The 23,295-nt window shown below is 40.0% G+C and overlaps 1 protein-coding gene across 5 annotated transcripts in view; it reads left to right on the top strand.

Annotated features, from left to right (window-relative positions):
* tws (protein phosphatase 2 regulatory subunit tws) overlaps positions 1–23,295 on the top strand; it is a 284,859-nt gene that overhangs the window by 13,662 nt on the left and 247,902 nt on the right. For all 5 annotated transcript variants that reach the window (XR_011715348.1, XM_071683743.1, XM_071683741.1 and 2 more), the window contains one exon: positions 10,874–10,971. Coding sequence is in view for 4 of the 5 variants with exons in the window: in XM_071683743.1 (XP_071539844.1) it covers positions 10,874–10,971 (98 nt within the window). In the remaining variant the exon portion in view is untranslated. The remainder of the gene's footprint in view (positions 1–10,873; positions 10,972–23,295) is intronic.

Below are 23,295 nucleotides of genomic sequence, written 5' to 3'. Positions count from 1 at the left end.
TCAAGAGCATACCAAGAAATCAAGAACAGATAACTGTCCTTGCCTGGAATGCAAGAACTACAACTCGGTTCTATTAACAACAATTAAAAGAATAATAAGTGTTCTGTCTGATAGTTTGGTTGTGTCAGCGTTGAATGATTCAGTGAGTTAGTGCCAAGAATGGAAGCGAAAAGGACACATTCACCCAGATCCATTCTCTAGCTGTCAGGTGTAGTGCTTTGGAACCACAGCTCACCTATTCAAAACCAGGCCTTGGATAAATTTCCATAGTTTTCCTCAGCAGCTTCTTATGTCCTGGTTCAATCCAGTGACAGCACATTGAACCCTGTATACCACCTCATTTCAGTTCATTCTCCCTTTTGCTTCTCTTTTACCTTTCTGCATGTTCAAGCTGGGATCACTTAAGATCTTTCTCACTCATCTTCCTTCTCCAACTTGGTCTTTCCCTTCTTGTATTCTCTGCCTCTGACTCATATGTATATATACTGTTTATCAATCTCTCCTTCCTTATTCTCTCCATATGTCCAAACCATTTCAGCACACCTTCAGCTCTCTCAGCCGCATTCTTTATTGCCACAGCTCTCTCTTACCCTTTTAGTATGTACTTGACTAAATACCTTAAAGCACTTTCTGTTGGCACACACTTCATTTTCACTGCATACACCCTCCTCTGCACATCCTCATCTGTCGCTCATGCCTCACATCCGTGTTACATACCCATTACTTACCCTCCAAGATAACGACCTTTCTTTTTTAGCCTTGAATGCCTCTTCCATAACAGGCCACTGGCAGAGGGTTACTATAGCTCAATGTTCATAGAAGCTCCTACCTACTAACTACTTATACCTAATGTTTCTACATACTACTTCTACCTGTGTTCCTACCTACTTCTTCTACCTAATGTTTCTACCTTATGTTCCTACCTACTACTTCTACCAAATGTTTCTACCTTATGCTCCTTCCTAAATGTTCCTAACTGCTACTTCTACCTAATGTTTCTACCTTATGTTCCTACCTACTACTTCTACCTAATGTTTCTACCTTATGCTCCTTCCTAAATGTTCCTAACTACTACTTCTACCTAATGTTTCTACCTTATGCTCCTTCTTAAATGTTCCTAACTACTACTTCTACCTAATGTTTCTACCTTCTGGTCCTACCTACTACTTCTACCTAATGTTTCTACCTTATGCTCCTTCCTAAATGTTCTTAACTACTACTTCTACCTAATGTTTCTACCTTATGCTCCTTCCTAAATGTTCTTAACTACTACTTCTACCTAATGTTTCTACCTTATTCTCCTTCCTAAATGTTCTTAACCACTACTTCTACCTAATGTTTCTACCTTCTGGTCCTACCTACCACTTCTACCTGATGTTTCTACCTTATGCTCCTTCCTAAATGTTCTTAACTACTACTTCTACCTAATGTTTCTACCTTATGTTCCTAACTACTACTACTACCTAATGTTTTTACCTTATGCTCCTACCTAAATGTTCCTAACTACTACTTCTACCTAATGTTTCTACCTTATGTTCCTACCTAAATGTTCCTAACTACTACTTCTACCTAATGTTTCTACCTTATGCTCCTACCTAAATGTTCCTAACTACTACTTCTACCTAATGTTTGTACCTTATGCTCCTTCCTAAATGTTCCTAACTACTACTTCTACCTAATGTTTCTACCTTATGCTCCTACCTAAATGTTCCTAACTACTACTTCTACCTAATGTTTCTACCTTATGCTCCTTCCTAAATGTTCTTAACTACTACTTCTACCTAATGTTTCTACCTTATTCTCCTTCCTAAATGTTCTTAACCACTACTTCTACCTAATGTTTCTACCTTCTGGTCCTACCTACTACTTCTACCTGATGTTTCTACCTTATGCTCCTTCCTAAATGTTCTTAACTACTACTTCTACCTAATGTTTCTACCTTATGTTCCTAACTACTACTTCTACCTAATGTTTCTACCTTATGTTCCTATCTACTACTTCTACCTAATGTTTCTACCTTATGCTCCTTCTTAAATGTTCCTAACTACTACTTCTACCTAATGTTTCTACCTTATGTTCCTACCTACTACTTCTACCTAATGTTTCTACCTTATGCTCCTTCCTAAATGTTCCTACCTACTACTTCTACCTAATGTTTCTACCTTATGCTCCTTCCTAAATGTTCCTAACTACTACTTCTACCTAATGTTTCTACCATATGCTCCTATGTAAATGTTCCTAACTACTACTTCTACCTAATGTTTCTACCTTCTGTTCCTACCTACTACTTCTACCTAATGTTTCTACCTTATGCTCCTACGTAAATGTTCTTAACTACTACTTCTACCTAATGTTTCTACCATATGCTCCTATGTAAATGTTCCTAACTACTACTACTACCTAATGTTTCTACCTTATGCTCCTACCTACTACTTCTACCTAATGTTTCTACCTTATGCTCCTACATAAATGTTCTTAACTACTACTTCTACCTAATGTTTCTACCTTCTGTTCCTACCTACTACTTCTACCTAATGTTTCTACCTTATGCTCCTACGTAAATGTTCTTAACTACTACTTCTACCTAATGTTTCTACCTTCTGTTCCTACCTACTACTTCTACCTAATGTTTCTACCTTATGCTCCTACCCACTACTTCTACCTGATGTTTCTACCTTATGCTCCTTCCTAAATGTTCGTAACCACTGCTTCTACATAATGTTTCTACCTTATGCTCCTTCCTAAATGTTCCTAACCACTACTTCTACCTAATGTTTCTACCTTATGTTCCTACCTACTACTTCTACCTAATGTTTCTACCTTATGCTCCTTCCTAAATGTTCCTAACTACTACTTCTACCTAATGTGTCTACCTTATGTTCCTACCTACTACTTCTACCTAATGTTTGTACCTTATGCTCCTTCCTAAATGTTCCTAACTACTACTTCTACCTAATGTTTCTACCTTATGCTCCTTCTTAAATGTTCCTAACCACTACTTCTACCTAATGTTTCTACCTTATGCTCCTACCTAAATGTTCCTAACTACTACTTCTACCTAATGTTTCTACCTTATGCTCCTTCCTAAATGTTCCTAACCACTACCTCTACCTAATGTTTCTACCTTATGCTCCTACCTAAATGTTCCTAACTACTACTTCTACCTAATGTTTCTACCTTATGCTCCTACCTAAATGTTCCTAACTACTACTTCTACCTAATGTTTCTACCTTTTGCTCCTACCTAAATGTTCCTAACTACTACTTCTACCTAATGTTTCTACTCTACCTTTTACTCCCACCTAAATGTTCCTAACTTTTACCTCTATCTATTGATCTTACCATTTTACCAGAACACAGGACTAGCACATAGCGCTCACCACAGGAAAATCTAGACTTGAGTTATGATGAATGGGCTGTGTGACTTAAGTATTGTCAAGTGTTACATGTGACAAAGATGGACAGAATGGCACTGGTTCATGTGTGGATGAGGCAGAAAGAACAGCTGCCTGGGTTAGAGGAGTGCAACTTGACAACCACTAAAGTAGTGGCTCACTACACAGCTGTTACTACTCCTGATACTCGGGCAGGTTGTACTGGTAATGTACCTCCCTGGTCGTTGGCTGCTTACCAAGTACTAACGTCACCTGAAATGCTTCATTTTGTCCAAATTTTCTCTATTCAAACTCCCTCCCCCAACTAGCCAGTCCCACTACCCTGCTAAACCTGATAGCCTTGTTTTTATTCACATTTACTCTCGACTTTCTTTTTTCACACACTCTGGAATATTCCCCTTAGCAAGTGACATATTGAAGAGTTGAATCAAGGGTTTGACTCATTTTTCACCTTTTTTTGTTGTCCGTAGATAAAACTTATCTGGGCCTGCTGTTTTACATTGTTTATTTTGTGCTGATGCTTTTATTGTCTAAAGTCAGAAAACATTTTTCTTGTAGCATTGGCACTGGAGTCGGGACAAGCTGTATCTTTAGTTGTAAATGCAGATGTGATAAAATCATATAAAATCTTTGTCATGTCTTTGTTTTCATGAACAAAATCACCATTTTCATTTATTGATTGATCATTTGATTGTATGATGACGCTTCTACCATACCCATAAAACTCCTCCTGGATTTTTATGCTTTTTTTTTTCTTTTACAATATATGCTTAATAGTGATATTTACTTTGATGCACATGTCTTAGTTTCTCTATGCAGACTTAAAATGATTTGCTCTGTCAAGCCAGTTATTGGTCTCTTTGAGTGTCTTATGTGTTACTTTTTTAGATAGCACACTTTCTTAGGTCAGTGCTCTTGTGTTTTGGCTTTGCATTTGGCAATGACCGTCTACCTAGGGCTAACACAAATGTGCCCTGCACTGATTTGGACAGTTTACTGAAACTCTCTCAAGGTACTTCCTCATGGCTTTCATATATCATCCCAAGTTTGCCTGTCGAGAGCAATGCCAAGATCTTTAAAATTTGCACATCTGAAATTTTGCATTTTTTTTCATGACTCATGTTGACCTGAATTATAGGCAGCATTGAAAGGTAACTGTGAGGTAACTTATCACTGATCACTGGTACCAAACTTTTCTCTGACTTCATTATTGTTAACAAGACCCTCATTAGTAGTTTGAACTAGATCTGATGTTCTCTTGTTATGTATAGGTTTATCAGCTAATTCTGTCAGGGCACAGTGAATCAGATTTAGCTGTCCCTGAGCCACTGGAAAGGGATTCACTTAGATATTGGTGTATCAAAACTCAGACTATGATTGAAATCGTTGTCATTTTTCATTCCTGCTATGTGATCATATCGTCTTTTATGTGATTCTGGTGTCTATGCTGCAGCCTATAAACTAATCCTTCTGTTTATCTTTCAAAATTTGTCAGATTTCTAATACAAGGAAATTAGTTATATTAACAGCAGCAGAATTGTCTGCACAGGATTTACATAAGCTTTCACAAAGTGCTAGATGCTATTATCGACTTTATAGCCCCTATCATTGTTAAATATAGACTACCAAGAAATGGCATATTCAGTGTGGAATTCTTTATTTCTAGTATTTAGCCAAAATTCTAAAATACCAGTTGTCATAATTTACTTCTAATACAGTTGTTTCTGACTGAATTTTTTTTTATGTATACTCCATGCATTAATGTAGATTATTCTAATGCATGACCCAGAGTTTTTCAATAGTATGTTTATGTGCATCAGTGGCAGTGGGGAGCCTGCCTATGTAAACAAAGTTGTAACCTTGACTTGAACTGTCCTATCCGTGTGCTTTGTTCCATGCTTCCATCTGAGAACTGATCTCATGCTGCTCTGTCCTGCTTTTCCCCCAGTCTGCTTCATTCCCAAATGGTAGTACCAGCAGACATAACCTGTCATGCACCCCAATTGGCCCGTCCCCTGCTTTTACCTGTGAAATGACCTCTACTACATGAGAATTGACCATTAGGTGTTCAGTTGCACAGTTCCCTATCTTCCTTGTCCCTGTCCTTTATCAGTCCTCAGACCTCCAGTTTAGTGTAGTTTTGAATGCAAAAGTTGGTAATTATTGGGGAGGGACTGGGGTATTCACTGAGGTGAAAGGAAATGGGAAACACCATATAGAGTTGTCTGCTGGAAAATTAATGAATGATATTGCAGATGAATTTCTGAAGAAAGGCGATGACTGTCTTGTTGAGGTAATGAGGAACTTAAGGGTTTTACTGGGGGACTTGCTAGTAATCAGTGAGGTGAATGGAAGTGGTTTACAGCTTGTGGAGTTTTGTGCCGAAAAATGACAAGTGAATGGGAGTACTTGGTGTAAAATGAGGGACATACATTAGTATACATGAAATAGGAAATATAGTAAGTAGGTATTATTGGTTTATGTATATTAGTAATTCATAGACATGCAAAAGAATGACTCTTGGATTTGAATATTGTGAGGAGCAGCTGATGGAGTGTATGTCCAATTATTATCTGGTGTTGAGGTAAGGATGAAGATTTGTAGAAGCTCTTAGAAAAGGGGAAATATTGTGGATGAAAAGAAGGTGGTGACAGTGAGCTTGGAAAATTAGACACCTGTGAAGAGATACCAGGAGACTTTGAGTGTAGAATGACAAAAGGTGAGAGTAATTGAAGCTAAGGATGTGGGTGTTTAGGGTGGCAGTGTTGGTTTGTGTGAGAGAAGTGTTTGGTATTTGGAAAGAGTGTATGAAAAGAGAAGAGTTGGTAAGAGCCTTTTCACATATTGAAATGCCAGATGGAGGCTAGATCAAATGGTATTGCAATTGAATTATTTTTAGAAAGTGGTGACCGTGTTGTTGGTTGGTTAGTTTGGATTTTCGGTATGATTATGAACATTAGTGATTTGTCTTATAATTGGCAAAATGCTGGTATGGCATAGGGAAGAATGGAGAGGTTAAAGTTTTGGCAAGTGAAAAGTTAAATCAGAAACAGTGCAGGAAGGGGTTTGAAACTAGGATGACCAGCAGTTTAGATGGAAATGCAGAAACTGTAGGGATATAGTCATTTGTGAATGAGGCATTTAAGATGTTTTGAGATAGACCGTTAAAGTTTGTAGAATTAGCAGTAGGATACAAGGTTGTGAGATATAGAAATAAAAAGGGAAATGCATAATGGATAGATGAGATTAGAAATGCTGTGGATGAGATAAGATAAAGGCATATGTTAGATTGCTCAGAAGAATATAAGATGTGTAAATGGAATGTTAAGAAGCAGTTAAAGGAAAGCAAAGAGAGTATAGGAAGATTTTGGAGTCAGTAGTTTGTTTTGAAGAATTTGTGTGAGAGATTCATAGTTAAACAGAAGCATTTGTATGTGGCATTTTTGGATCTGGAGAAAGTATATGATATGGTTGATACAGATATGATGTTGGAGGAGAAAGCCATTAGAAGCAGTGAGGAGTTTTTATCAAGAGAGTAAGGCACGTGTGTGGGTAGGTAGAGAGGAGGGAGGTGAGTGATTCCAAATGAGTGTGGATCTGCCTGCAGTAGGGGTGTGTGATGTCACCATTATGTGTTTAATCTGTTTATGGATGGGTTGTTTAGGGAGGTAAATGCAAGGGTCTTGGAGAGAGGAGCAGGTATGGGTGTGATGACTTGGGAGGCGAGTCAGTTGTTTGCTGATGATAGGGCTCTGGTGGCCAAGTTAAGGAGAGGAGAAAGTTCAGAATAAGTGAGAATAAAGGCAAGTTTATTTAGTTGTTAAAAGAGATGCATTCTTTGGAGAGAGCTAAGAGGAACTGGAGTAGACATAGCAGCAAATGGAACCACAGGAGCTGAAGTGAGCCATAGGGTGGATGAGGGGGGACATTGATCTTGGGCACATTGAGGAGTGTGTTGACAGAGGCCACTGTTTTTGTGGGCAAAGATGTTAATGCTTGAAGGTAATATTAGTCAAGTCCACCTTGTATGAATGTAAGGTGTGGGCTGTAGACAGAAATGTAAGGAATTTGGTGAATGTGTTGGAAATGAAATGTTTGAGGACAGAATATGGTGCAAGGAGGGTTGATTAAATATGAAACAATAAGGTTAGAGACAGGTGTTGTAGTAAGAGGAGTATGTGTGAGAGATGAAGAGGGTGTGCTGAAATTGTTCAGAGATGTAGAGAGGATGGCTAAGAGGATATAATTGTCTGAAGTGGAAGGATGAAGGAGAAGGGAGAAACCTAGGAGGAAGTTGAAGGATGGCATGAAAAGTGTTTTGAAGGCTCGGGGCATGCAAAGGATAGAGTGATTTTGAGTGTGGTTTACAGGGCACAACATGCAGTTAGTATTCTAAACCAAGGCTTATGAAAGGGTTAAGGGAAACCATGGAAAGGTCTGTGGGGTGTAGCTTTGGATACGGGGTTATGGTTTTGGTGCATTCTACATGACAGTTAGAGGATTGATGTAAGCTATTGTTACCATTTCCTCATATGGCTGATATTTGTGAAAGTGTTGAATGTGATTTTTTTCCTTGAATGTGAAGTGTTTGGAGCTTACACATCAAAAGTCAATGCCGTAACCCTAATTCTTAATTGTCAAATTTCTGAAATAAAGTACAAAACTTTGCATGTCTGGGCATATGTGTGTGCTCCTTTGTATCTGCTTCTGATGAAAACTTCATGAATGTGACTTCATGCTTATGGTGTCATCACTTGCCGATAAAACCCAGGAACTCTTCCTGTTGACAGATACCTGCCAGTTTGTATTATACTTCTTTTTGTGGGGTTGATGTACTGGATTGATATAGAAATGTATGATGCTTTGAGAAAGCTTCCCAAAGCATGTTTGATAACTTAATGTATCAAACATGGAAGTAATGTGAGTGGTGGAGGAATGGGATGTATTTAGGGAATCAGTGATGGATTGCGCAAAAGATGCTTGTGGCATGAGAAGAGTGGGAGGTGGGTTGATTAGAAAGGGTAGTGAGTGGTGGGATGAAGAATTAAGATTATTAGTGAAAGAGGAGGGAGAGGCATTTGGACTATTTTTGCAGGGAAAAAAATGCAATTGAGTGGGAGATGTATAAAAGAAAGAGACAGGAGGTCAAGAGAAAGGTGCAAGAGGTGAAAAAGAGGGCAAATGAGAGTTGGAGTGAGAGAGTATCATTAAATTTTAGGGAGAATAAAAAGATGTTCTGGAAGGAGGTAAATAAAGTGCGTAAGACAAGGGAGCAAATGGGAACTTCAGTGAAGGGTGCAAATGGGAAGGTGATAACAAGTAGTGGTGATGTGAGAAGGAGATGGAGTGAGTATTTTGAAGGTTTGTTGAATGTGTTTGATGATAGAGTGGCAGATATAGGGTGTTTTGGTCGAGGTGGTGTGCAAAGTGAGAGGTTAGGGAAAATGATTTGGTAAATAGAGAGGAGGTAGTAAAAGCTTTGCGGAAGATGAAAGCCGGAAAGGCAGCAGGTTTGGATGGTATTGCAGTGGAATTTATTAAAAAAGGGGGTGACTGTATTGTTGACTGGTTGGTAAGGTTATTTAATGTATGTATGACTCATGGTGAGGTGCCTGAGGATTGTACAAAGGCAAAGGGGATAAGAGTGAGTGCTCAAATTACAGAGGTATAAGTTTGTTGAGTATTCCTGGTAAATTATATGGAGGGGTATTGATTGAGAGGGTGAAAGCATGTACAGAGCATCAGATTGGAGAAGAGCAGAGTGGTTTTTAGAAGTGGTAGAGGATGTGTGGATCAGGTGTTTGCTTTGAAGAATGTATGTGAGAAATACTTAGAAAAGCAAATGGATTTGTATGTAGCATTTATGGATCTCGAGAAAGCATATGATAGAGTTGATAGAGATGCTCTGTGGAAGGTATGAAGAATATAGGGTGTGGGAGGCAAGTTGTTAGAAGCAGTGAAAAGTTTTTATCGAGGATGTAAGGCATGTGTACGTGTAGAAAGAGAGGAAAGTGATTGGTTCTCAGTGAATGTAGGTTTGCGGCAGGGGTGTGTGATGTCTCCATGGTTGTTTAATTTGTTTATGGATGGGGTTGTTAGGGAGGTGAATGCAAGAGTTTTGGAAAGAGGGGCAAGTATGAAGTCTGCTGTGGATGAGAGAGCTTGGGAAATGAGTCAGTTGTTGTTTGCTGATGATACAGTGCTGGTGGCTGATTCATTTGAGAAACTGCAGAAGCTGGTGACTAAGTTTGGTAAAGTGTGTGAAAGAAGAAAGTTAAATGTGAATAAGAGCAAGGTTATTAGGTACAGTAGGGTTGAGGGTCAAGTCAATTGGGAGGTAAGTTTAAATGGAGAAAAACTGGAGGAAGTGAAGTGTTTTAGATATCTGGGAGTGGATCTGGCAGCGAATGGAACCATGGAAGCGGAAGTGAATCATAGGGTGGGGGAGGGGGGCGAAAATCCTGGGGGCCTTGAAGAATGTGTGGAAGTCGAGAACATTATCTCGGAAAGCAAAAATGGGTATGTTTGAAGGAATAGTGGTTCCTGGTTGCAAGGTGTGGGCTATGGATAGAGTTGTGCGCAGGAGGGTGGATGTGCTGGAAATGAGATGTTTGAGGACAATGTGTGGTGTGAGATGGTTTGATTGAGTAAGTAATGTAAGGGTAAGAGAGATGTGTGGAAATAAAAAGAGCGTGGTTGAGAGAGCAGAAGAGGGTGTTTTGAAATGGTTTGGGCACATGGAGAGAATGAGTGAGGAAAGATTGACCAAGAGGATATATGTGTCAGAGGTGGAGGGAACGAGGAGAAGTGGGAGACCAAATTGGAGGTGGAAAGATGGAGTGAAAAAGATTTTGTGTGATCGGGGCCTGAACATGCAGGAGGGTGAAAGGCGGGCAAGGAATAGAGTGAATTGGATTGATGTGGTATACTGGGGTTGACGTGCTGTCAGTGGATTGAATCGGGGCATGTGAAGCGTCTGGGGTAAACCATGGAAAGTTGTGTGGGGCCTGGATGTGGAAAGGGAGCTGTGGTTTCGGGCATTATTGCATGACAGCAAGAGACTGAGTGTGAACAAATGGGGCCTTTGTTGTCTTTTCCTAGTGCTGCCTGGCACACATGAGGGGGGAGGGGGATGGTATTCCATGTGTGGCGAGGTGGCGATGGAAATGAATAAAGGCAGACAGTGTGAATTGTGTGCATGGGTATATATGTATGTGTCTGTGTGTGTATATATATGTGTACATTGAGATGTATAGGTATGTATATTTGTGTGTGTGGACGTGTATGTATATACATTGTGTATGGGGGTGGGTTGGGCCATTTCTTTCGTCTGTTTCCTTACGCTACCTCGCAAACGCGGGAGACAGCGACAAAGCAAAATAAATAAATAAATAAATAAATAAAGATTTGTGATTTTATTGAAATATGCTGTTGTAGATTTATTTGAAATAATGTCTAAACTTATATTGAATATTTCAGCGGACATCATCTCTTGTGTGGAGTTTAATCATGATGGGGACCTGCTTGCTACTGGAGATAAAGGTGGCAGAGTTGTCATCTTCCAGCGAGATCCCTCGGTGAGTTTTGATGTCTTACTTTTAATTATTGTAAGACAAAGGTTGTCAGAAGAAAGAAAAGTAAAGAAGAATTACATATGAACCTCTCCAATTCCTCTAATGGATATTTACTAAGATCTTTATATATTACAGGTACACTACCGATTTTCCTGCACTCTTGATTCCAAAGCCTTGTCGGATTAATCATTTTGCCAGACCATAATAATGATTCATCAATACACCTCAGACTCACTATTTATACATCTCCCATGTGTCTAAAGTATACCATGGACTGCTAGAAATGTAAATTAAACAAATATTAAATGTTTGGGCTCCCTAAGATGGTAAGTCTGTCCTTAGATTGTTTGAATCCAGTGGCGTATCTAGGGTATGGCAGGAAGGGCAGGTGCCCTGGGTGCCACTTGAAGGGGGTCGCCAGTGGTGTAATGGTGTTCTGGATCCAGACAGTGATTCAGATCTTAAAGATTTAGATTTCTTGACCATGAAAACATAACTTTGGCATTTGGAGTCACATTGATGTTATTAGTTCAATAGTCATTCACAAAAAATATATTTCCATAATTGTGTACTGGATCCAGACAAAGATTCGGATCATTCCCAAAATCTAATCAATTGGTCCTTGTGTCATTTTTGACTTTCCCAGAAAATTTCATCAAAATTTGTTCATAACTTTTGTTGAAAGGTGCTCACAGACAAACAAACAAACGCCAGTAAAACATAATCTCCTTGGCGGAGGTAATAAATGTAAAGGATATTGGTGTCATATGTTTGGATAGGGGCGCAATTTCAGTGTTTGCCATAGGCGCTACTTCCCCTAGATACGCCCCTGCTTGAATCCTGTGGGGTCTTCTTCGTCTTTTGTTGTTAGTGTTTTCTTAGGTGTGCATCGCCAGAACAATGCAGTTTTGTCTGCATTATACACCTGCTCAGGATTGAGGTGCTCGTCAGCTATGAGTTTTGTGAATTCTTCCACATACTTGGCAGCTCCTTTGTGGTTTGCAGATTGCTTTTCTCCACACACATTATTCATGGAAATTCCATGACACTTCTTGAATCTTTAAAGTCATCCTTCACTATAGTCACGTTCATGTTGTAAGTTAAGTTCTTTCTGGAGCAATTTAGTCTGGTCCATTATCAAGCTACCTGACAAGTCTACTCTGACGCTTTTGAAACCATTCCCACATCACTCAATTGTGCTTAGTACTCTTACCATCTTTCATAGTTTTTTCTAATCGTCATTTGCTTCTTGGAATCGCTGCCTGCATATAATTCAATATTTCCTCCCTTTACTTCTTAATATCACAAACAGCTGATAAACCAATACTAGATGTCTCACAGCTTACACACCAAAACACCACGGTCCATTTTTTTCAACAGTTCTACTTTATCTTGGATCAATATAAACTGGTGTTTACATTTGACAACACGACTGACACTCTCATATGTCTTAGAAGCCATAGCTAGGTTTAGATTTAAGCAAAATAAGCAAAGAATCTCACAGAATTGCGGTATCACCACCAACGACCGCAGTGTAAAGAATGTGAATAAGCGTGCCCTACACACATCGCCATCTGTGGCCGCCCAGTAAACTAGTCTGGTGGCCATGGTAATTTCATGTTCCCTCACGTGATTTTGTCTGGACTAAAGGAGATGCTGAACCATCAGTTGCCAGAAATTCGGTGGTGTACCTTTTTAGTATAGATATTTAATTTCCCAAGGCATGGATTTTTTTAAGGTTTAAGGGGAAAAAAGATCTTAAGCATTGGCTTTTGCAGGGGAAATTGGTTTCCAGCTACATATTGTGACTTAGGTTGAGTTGCAAGGCTGCCTTTCCCACCAGCCTGCTCTTGTTGTTCACAATACCACATTTAAAAAGTATTCTTCCCCACCCAGTGCATGCACTGATACAGATGAAAGAATGGCCCAACCCACCCACATACACATGTATACACACAAATGCCCACACACGCACATATACATACCTGTACATTTCAATGTATACAATACATAAACATGCATAGACATATACATACATACACATGTACTTATTCATACATGTTGCCTTCATCCATTTCTGCCGCCACCCTGCCACACATGAAATGGCACCCCCCTCCCCCCATGTGCGAGTGAGGTAGCACTAGGAAAACACTCAGTCTCTAGCTGTCGTGTGTATTGCACTGTAACCACAGCTCCCTTTCCACATTCAGGCCCCACAAAACTTTCCATGGTTTACCCCAGATGCTTCACATGCTCTGGTTCAATCCATTGACAGCACATCAACCCCGGTATACCACATCGTTCCAGTTCACACTATTCCTTGCATGCCTTTCACCCTCCTATATGTTCAGGACCTGATCGCTCAAAGTCTTTTTCACTCCATCCTTCCACCTCCAATTTGGTCTCCCGCTGTTTGTTCCCTCTACCTCTGACACATATATCCTCCATTTACCCTCCTTATGTTCAGGCCCCAATCGCTCAAGATCTTTTTCACTCCATCCTTCCTCCTCCAATTGGTCTTCCGCTTCTCTTTGTTCCCTCTACCTCTGACACGTATGTTATCTGTCAGTCTTTCCTCACTCATTCTCTCCCTGTGACCAAACCATTTCAATACACCCTCTTCTGCTCTCTCAACCACTCTCTTTTTATTACCACATGTCTCTCTTCCTGTTTCATTACTTACACGATCAGACCCCCCCCTCACACCACATATTGTCCTCAAACATTTCATTTCCAACACATCCACCTTCCTTCACACACCCCTATCTATAGCCCATGCCTTGCAACCATATAACATTGTTGGAACCACTATTCCTTCAAACATACCCATTTTTGCTCTCTGTGATGATGTTCTTGTCTTCCACGCATTCTTCATTGCTCCCAGAACCTTTACCCCCTCCCACACCCTGTAACACTTCCGCTTCCATGGTTCCATCCGCTGCTAAATCCACTCCCAGATATCTAAAACACTTTACTTTCTCCATCCTCCGGGTTTATTTTATTTATTTATTTTGCTTTGTCGCTGTCTTCCGCATTAGCGAGGTAGCGTAAGGAAACAGATGAAAGAATGGCCCAACCCACCCACATACACATGTATATACATACACGTCCACACCCGCAAATATACATACCTATACATCACAATGTATACATATATATACCCACACAGACATATACATATATACCCATGTACATAATTCATAGTCTGCCTTTATTCATTCCCATCGCCACCCCGCCACACATGGAATAAGAACACCCTCCCCCTCATGTGTGCGGGGTAGCGCTAGGAAAAGACAACAAAGGCCCATTCGTTCACACTCAGTCTCTAGTTGTCATGTAATTGAAATATGAAAATCACTAATAAACTAAGATGAGTTTTGTGTGGTAACTGGTTCCATAAAGTTATGTGTAAAAGTGAAATAACAAAGATCAATACTAAAACTAAAGTGAATTTATTAACTGGCTATGTACCTTCATTTATATACTAAATGAGATGAGAAAGTAACATATAAATTTAAAATGTACATAGTGAAGTGAGTCATTGGGTGGGGGATGCATCAAAAGTTTTAGGAGTGCTGAAGGATGTGTGGAAAGGGAAAACATTATTTGGGAGGGCATAGAAGGGTATGTTTGAAGGAGTAGTAGTCCCAACAATTTTATATAGATGCAACACATGTGTAGATGAGACTGTGTGGAATAGGTTGGATGTATTGGAAAGGAATGGCACAGGACAATATGTGTTGTGAGGTGGTTTGATCAAGTAAGCTATATAAGGGTAAAAAGGTGTGGAAATAGAAAGAGTGTGGTTGAGAAAGCAGAATAGGGTGTGTTGAAGTGGTTTGGACATATGGAGAAAATGTGTGAGGAAAGGTTGACTAAGAGGATATATGTGTCAGAGATGAAAGGAACAAAGGGAATGGAGAGACCAAATTGGAGATGGAAGGATGGAGTGAAAAAGATTTTGAGTGATCAGGGCTTGAACATGGAGGAAGGTTGAAGGTATGCACAGGACAGAGTGAATTGGAATGGTGTTGTATACAGGGGTTGACATGCTGTCAGTGGACTGAACCAGAGCATGTGAAGGTACTGGGTTAAACTATGGAAAGTTCTTTTTTTGGCCTGGATGAGGATAGGGAGCTGTGGTTTTGGTGCTTTACATGTGATAGCTAGAGAATGGTTGTGAGTGGACATGGTGTTTCTTCACCTGTTTCCTGGTGCTACCTCACTAACACGGGAAATAGCAATCAAGTTTGAAAAAAGATTCTCTTCACTAGTAAGACACTACCTACTTTGTATATAAATCACACCATCACTTATGTAAATGTGTTTACTGTTGTAAAGCTTGAAACAAGGCTCAATACACAATGCTACCTCTCAGACAATAAGGAAGTTGTGTGTTTGCATCTACATTACGAAATCATGAGTAAAACCTGTCATGCATATACATGTGATATTTTATTTATTTTGCTTTGCCACTGTCTCCGGCGTTAGCGAGGTAGCGCAAGGAAACAGACGAAAGAATGGCCCAACCCACCCACATATACATGTATATACACACACGTCCACACATGCAAATATACATACCTATACATCTCAACATATACATATATATACACAGGCATATACTTATATACACATGTACATAATTCATACTATCTGTCTTTATCCATTCCCATCGCCATCCCACCACACATGAAATAACAACCCCCTCCTCCTGTATGTGCGCGAGGTAGCACTAGGAAAAGACAACAAAGGCCACATTCGTTCACACGCAGTCTCTAGCTGTCATGTATACTGCACTGAATTCACAGCACCCTTTCCACATCCAGGCCCCACAAAACTTTCCGTGGTTTACCCCAGTTGCTTCACATGCTCTGGTTCAATCCATTGACAACACGTCAGCCCCGGTATACCACATCGTTCCAATTCACTCTATTCCTTGCACGCCTTTCACCCTCCAATTTGGTCTCCCACTTCTCGTTCCCTCCACCTCTGACACATATATCCTCTTGGTCAATCTTTCCTCACTCATTCTCTCCGTGTTACCAGACCATTTCAAAACACCCTCTTCTGCTCTCTGAACCACACTCTTTTTATTACCACACATCTCTCTTACCCTGTTATTACTTACTCGATCAAACCACCTCACACCCCATATTGTCCTCAAACATCTCATTTCCAGCATATCCACCCTCCTCCGCACAGCTCTATCTATAGCCCACGCCTCGCAACCATGTAACATTGTTGGAACCACTATTCCTTCAAACATACCCATTTTTGCTTTGTGAGATAATGTTCTTGACTTCCACACATTCTTCAACGCTCCCAGAACTTTCGCCCCCTCCCCCACCCTATGATTCACTTCCGCTTCCATGATTCCATCTGCTGACAAATCCACTCCCAGATATCTAAAACATTTCACTTTCTCCAGTTTTTCTCCATTTAAACTTACCTCCCAATTGACGTGCCCTCAACCCTACTGTACCTAATAACCTTGCTCTTATTCACATTTACTCTCAGCTTTCTTTTTTCACACACTTTACCAAACTCAGTCACCAACTTCTGCAGTTTCTCGCCCGAAACAGCCACCAGCGCTGTATCATCAGCGAACAACAACTGACTCACTTCCAAAGCTCTCCTATCCACAATATACTGCATACTTGCCCCTCTTTCCAAAACTCTTGCATTCACCTTCCTAACAACCCCATCCATAAATGAATGAAACAACCATGGAGACATCACACACCCCTGCCACAAACCAACATTCACTGAGAACCAATCATTTTCCTCTCTTCCTACATGTACACATGCCTTACATCCTTAATAAAAACTTTTCACTGCTTCTAACAACTTACCTCCCACACCATATATTCTTAATACCTTCCACAGAGCATCTCTATCAACTTTATCATATGCCTTCTCCAGATCCAGAAATGCAACATACAAATCCATTTGCTTTTCTAAGTATTTCTCACATACATTCTTCAAAGCAAACACCTGATCCACACATCCTCTACCACTTCTGAAACCACACTGCTCCTCCCCACTCTGATACTCTGTACATGCCTTCACCCTCTCAATCAATACCCTCCCATATAATTTACCAGGAATACTCAACAAACTTATACCTCTGTAATTTAAGCACTCACTCTTATCCCCTTTGCCTTTGTACAATGGCACTATGCATGCATTCTGTCAATCCTCAGGCATCTCACCTTCAGTCATACATACATTAAATTACCTTACCAACCAGTCAACAGTACAGTCACCCCCCCTTTTTAACAAATTCCACTGCAATACCATCCAAACCTGCTGCCTTGCCGGCTTTCATTTTCCACCTTGACCAAAACACCCTATATCTGCCACTCTATCATCAAACACATTCAACAAACCTTCAAAATACTCACTCCATCTCCTTCTCATATCACCACTACTTGTTATCACCTCCCCATTATCCCCTTTCACTGAAGTTCCCATTTGTTCCCTTGTCTTATGCACTTTATTTACCTCCTTCCAAAACATCTTTTTATTCTCCCTAGAATTTAATTATACTCTCTCACTCCAACTCTCATTTGCCCTCTTTTTCACCTCTTGCACCTTTCTCTTGACCTCTTGCCTCTTTCTTTTATACATCTTCTTGTCATTTGCATTATTTCCCTGCAAAAATCGTCCAAATGCCTCTCTTTTCTTTCACTAATAATCTTGCTTCTTCATCCCACCACTCACTACCCTTTCTAATCTACCCACCTCCCATGCTTCTCATGCCTCAAGCATCTTTTGCATAAGCCATCACTGCTTCTCTAAATACAAATCATTCCTCCCCCACTCCCCTTATGTCCTTTGTCCTCACCTTTTTCCATTCTGTACTCAGTTTCTCCTGGTACTTCCTCACACAAGTCTCCTTCCCAAGCTCACTTACTCTCACCACTCTCTTCACCCCAACATTCTCTCTTCTTTCTGAATACCTCTACAAATCTTCACCTTCACCTCCACAAGATAATGATCAGACATCCCTCCAGTTGCACCTCTCAGCACATTAACATCCAAAAGTCTCTCTCGCGCGCATATCAATTAACACGTAATCCAATCATGCTTTCTGGCCATCTGTGAGGTCATACTGGAAGAGTTGGTCATGTTGTGAGGTCATACTGGAGAGTTGGTCAAGTTGGCAGGTCATACTGGAAGAGTTGGTCAAGTTGTCATGTCATACTGAAAGAGTTGGCCAAGTTGTGAAGTCATACTGGAAGAGTTGGTCAAGTTGTCACGTCATACTGGAAGAGTTGGTCAAGTTGTCATGTCATACTGGAAGAGTTGATCAAGTTGTCACATCATACTGGAAGAGTTGGTCAAGTTGTGAGGTCATACTGGAAGAGTTGATCAAGTTTTCAGGTCACTTGGAAGAGTTGGTCAAGTTTTGAGGTCATACTGGAAGAGTTGGTCAAGTTGTCATGTCATACTGGAGAGTTGGTCAAGTTGTGAGGTCATACTGGAAGAGATGGTCAAGTTTTCAGGTCACACTGGAAGAGTCGGTCAAGTTCGGAAGTCATACTGAAAGAGTTGGTCAAGTTGTGAGGTCATACTGGAAGAGTTGGTCAAGTTGTCAGGTCATACTGGAAGAGTTGGTCAAGTTGTGAAGTCATACTGGAAGAGTTGGTCAAGTTGTGAAGTCATACTGGAAGAGTTGGTCAAGCTGTGAGTCATACTGGAAGAGTCGGTCAAGTTGTGAAGTCATACTGGAAGAGTTGGTCAAGTTGTGAAGTCATGTTGGAAGAGTTGGTCAAGTTGTCAGGTCATACTGGAAGAGTTGGTCAAGTTGTGAGGTCATACTGAAAGAGTTGGTCAAGTTGTCAGGTCATACTGGAAGAGTTGGTCAAGTTGTCAGGTCATGCTGGAAGAGTTGGTCAAGTTGTGAGGTCATACTGGAAGAGTTGGTCAAGTTGTGAAGTCATACTGGAAGAGTTGGACAAGTTGTGAGGTCATACTGGAAGAGTAGATCAAGTTGTCAGGTCATACTGAGAGTTGGTCAAGTTGTGAGGTCATACTGGAAGAGTTGGTCAAGTTGTGAAGTCATACTGGAAGAGTTGGTCAAGTTGTGATGTCATACTGGAAGAGTTGGCCAAGTTGTGAAGTCATATTGGAAGAGTTGGTCAAGTTGTGAGGTCATACTGGAAGAGTTGGTCAAGTTGTGAAGTCATACTGAAAGAGTTGGTCAAGTTGTGATGTCATACTGGAAGAGTTGGTCAAGTTGTGAGGTCATACTGGAAGAGTTGGACAAGTTGTGAGGTCATACTGGAAGAGTTGGACAAGTTGTGAGGTCATACTGGAAGAGTTGGTCAAGTTGTCAGGTCATACTGGAGGAGTTGGTCAAGTTGTGAGGTCATACTGAAGAGTTGGTCAAGTTGTGAGGTCATACTGGAAGAGTTGGTCAAGTTGTGAAGTCATACTGGAAGAGTTGGTCAAGTTGTGAAGTCATACTGGAAGAGTTGGTCAAGTTGTGAGGTCATACTGGAAGAGTTGGTCAAGTTGTGAGGTCATACTGGAAGAGTTGGTCAAGTTATCAGGTCATACTGGAAGAGTTAATAAAGCAGATATCGCTGGACTTGAGAATTATCTAGTAAGTATGTAGAGCTAGAAATTTTCCTCATGTGACGGCAGAAAAAATCAAACATCATTCCTATGTATAAGAATGGAGACAGGAAACACGCACTGAACTATGTACTGGTCTCAGTGGCAGTTGTGGCATGTAAGTTTATGGAAAATAGAATTATGAAGCAAATGGAAAACTTTTTACAGAGAAAAAAATGAACTAAGTCAGCAGCAGCATAGTTTTAAGGCAAGCTTATGTGTAAGAGCTCTCTTTCTATGTGTTCGACAAAAGGGAAGGCTTGGTGGATTGTTTTTATGTGGACTTATATATGTAAAGCTGATTAAGAAGCTGGATCACTAGTAGTCAAAAATAAGGAGCTATCTCTTTCTTTAGGCAAAAAATTATTTCAGTGAAAGTGAAAAATGAAAACAAGCTCATCTTTTCAGTCAACAGGCCTTATGGTGGCTGGAATGCTTTACACCCATTTTCTTTAGAAAACCATTAAGTTTGTTGATAAGTGATAAATTTAGCTCTTAACTTTTTGTGGATTGTGTAGAGAGTGTATAACCTTCATGAAGAATGTTGTATAACATTCAGGTCGGTCTTCACCATTTGGCCTCATCCTGCCTCAAATGTAACATGATTCTCGCAGTTCCCTTATTATTGCTAATGTGATGGCCTAAGGTATGTATCATATTCTGTTGGCCACTTCCGTTGCACATCCTCATGCATCTCTGAGTGGTCTAACTAGAAGTTTGCACTGAATAATCTAAAGTAATCATAGTATTAGAATCTTGAATTCATATGTCCTAATATTGGAACACAGTAAAGTACATAAAACAGTACATCCTAATCAGTAAATTTCTCAGCCTGGTACATGATGCACTACAGGCTCAGGGTTTTGGAATAGTTTTAACACTACAGTCACTGGAGTGAAGTTTAACACAAATACTCGTTCTAATATTCACATGTAATAGCTTTCTGACATCACCAAGTTCTTTCTAACTTAAAGTTCATCATCATTCACTTCAGATCAAATTTTTCTCCAGCTCCTTTGTTCAGTGGGTCTTCTATAATTTCTGACTGGTGAACATCTTCAAATGTTACTGTTGGCACTTGTCTGTTATCTATGAAGTCAAACTCCCTTTTTACATGTGATTTCAAGCTTGGATATTGCTGGAGTTAGGTGCGGAGTGTTAGTCTGTCCCCTCCTACCATTAAACACTGTTTCTGGAAACACATCTAGATGAAGGGCTGGGTCATTACTTGCAAAACGAATTCCCAGTTATATGTTGCTGTGTCATATATCATGAACCTCCATTCTAAGGGCTGGGTTTAATACTTACAAAACAAATTCCCAATTATAAGTTGAAGTGTCATATATCATGAACCTCCTTTCACAAAAGGATGCCTTTACCTAATGTATTGGTAATAGATGTGAAGTTCTTAACAATGTAACAAGTGATCCAAACTAGGAAAGGCTAGTTTAGAATAATCCTCGTAACTAAATGTTAGCTTACTAAAATTTGAACTATTACATAAGAATGATTCATATATAAAGGGAAAGGGTTGACCTGATAGTTTTTTATCTCTGCTTTTGGACTCTTGAAATGTGAAATACTAGTCCTTCACATTGAAGTGTAACTGTTTCTTCAACCTGAATCAAGTAACATTCTTAGGGGGTACAACCAAAGTTGCAAGTCTGTCTGACATTTCTAGGGGTGGTGCAGTCACCAAGAATGGTGGCACAAAGGTGAGGAAATAACCATGTTGAGTCTATATAGTGGATGATGCGACTGTAATAAGCATGTGGGTCTAGATGTAAATCATGTAAATGTTTTAGGTATGTATCATGCCAAGGTGTAGTTGTTAACGTATCTGCTGTGGCAAAGGTCTCTGTACCAGACTCATGGTCCTCATTGCCCTCATTATAGTTAAGTAACTTATGGTTATCAAAACATTATAGTTAAGTAACTTACGGTTATCAGAACATTCTTCTCAACTCATTGCCCTCATGATTGTTAAGTAATTTGTAGTTCAGAGCATTCTACTCAAACAGCTTGAGTTTCTAAATGTCTGAGTTTATATTTATGTCCTCTTATGTGTTGCTTTACCAAAAATGGTCCTGTGAACTGTGGTGCTATCTTATTTTTCTTTCTTGTATCACAGAAGTCCTTCATCATTACTAAGTTACCTTCTCTAATCTGTTTAGGTCAAGCTAGTCTGTTCTTGTGTGAACTGACGTGTTGCTTCACCTGTGTTCTGTTAATTCGCTTATGTGCACATTTGGTATGTGAGAACTTATATGGTACATCATAAGGTCATATGGATGGTCCTATGGATATCTCTTGTTTTACCAATTCGATGCATTAAATGGGGTGTCACCTATTATGGAATGATACACAGCATTAATGGGACTTTGTTCATTAGAGATACATTCATCCCAGTGAGTATTCTGACAACCTATAGTTACTCTTAAGTGTTTCAAATGCCTTACAGTTCAACCTCCCTGCTAACCCATTCATCACTGAGTGATGAGCAGCAGTGCTAGTCTTCCATATGTTATACTTCACCCACATTTCTTCCATGAGTTTATTGAGGGTGATGGTACTGAATGTGAATGGGGTGACTAGTGAGAGTAAAAGGAGGGAGCTTGTGGACAGGTTTAAAAGTTGTCGATTGGATTTGCTAGGGATTGGGGAAACCCATATCCTTGGGCAGGTTGGGTGGCATGAAGATGGAAATGATGAATGTGAGTTAAGGGAGGGCATGGAAGGAGGTGTGGTATGGACAGGAATGATTAAAAGTTGTCATGAAGAGGGCAAGGAGGAGGTTCAATATTGCTATCACGAAAAGTATAGGAGGTTTGTTACTGAGCATGGATGGAATGGATCAAGAATAGTGTGGGTGAAAGGAAAGGTTGGGATTGTGAAGTATGCATGGGTATGTGTATATGCATCTGTGAATTTGAAGACTATGAGGTAAGGATGAAATGAAGCTTTTCTGGAGAAATTTGAATGACTGTATAAATGGATTTGAGGATGAGAGAAATGTGCTTGTATTGGGTGATATGAATGCAAAAGTGGGATGTGATGAAATTCGTGAGATAGTTGGTAAATGGGGAGTGCCTGAAGAAAATGAGAAAGGAAGTTATCTTGTGATTTTTTGCTGAGAGGAGTTTATTCCTTGCAAGCACTTTTTTCAGCACAAGATGATCCACAGATGTACTTGGACGAGGAATGATGGAAATTAGAACAAAAGGCTTTGATTGACTATGTGGCAGTGGATGAAAGAATGAGAAAGGCCATGCTAGATGCTTGTGAGAGGATTCTGTGAAGATTACAACCATTTTTCAGTTCTTGTGGGGATGAGGACCAGGGAAAAGTGGTGGTCTGGGGTAAGGAAGAGTGGAGAGTTAAAAGAGTTGGCAAGCAAGAAAAAAATGCAGGGAGGAGTATGAAAGGAAGGTAACTGAAAGCTTAGATGGAAGTGCAGTGAATGTAGGAATGCCGTCATGTGTGAATGAGTTGTTTGAAATGTTTATAGAAATACTATTAAAGGTTGTTAGTATTAATAATTGGATACAAGGTCATGAGACATAGGAATGAAAAGGGCAGTGCATGGCAGACAGAAGATATTAGAGATGCTGTAGAAGAGAAGAAAAAGGCATATGGAAGATTGCATGATAGGAATGTACCTGTGGAAGTTCAGCAAAGGAGGAGGGAAGAATATGAAATGTG

The sequence above is a fragment of the Panulirus ornatus genome, chromosome 37, assembly GCF_036320965.1.
Source record: "Panulirus ornatus isolate Po-2019 chromosome 37, ASM3632096v1, whole genome shotgun sequence".
NCBI classification, from domain to species: Eukaryota; Metazoa; Arthropoda; class Malacostraca; order Decapoda; family Palinuridae; genus Panulirus; species Panulirus ornatus.
Note: the sequence above shows the minus strand (reverse complement) of the source record. Positions and strands in the feature narration are given on the sequence as shown.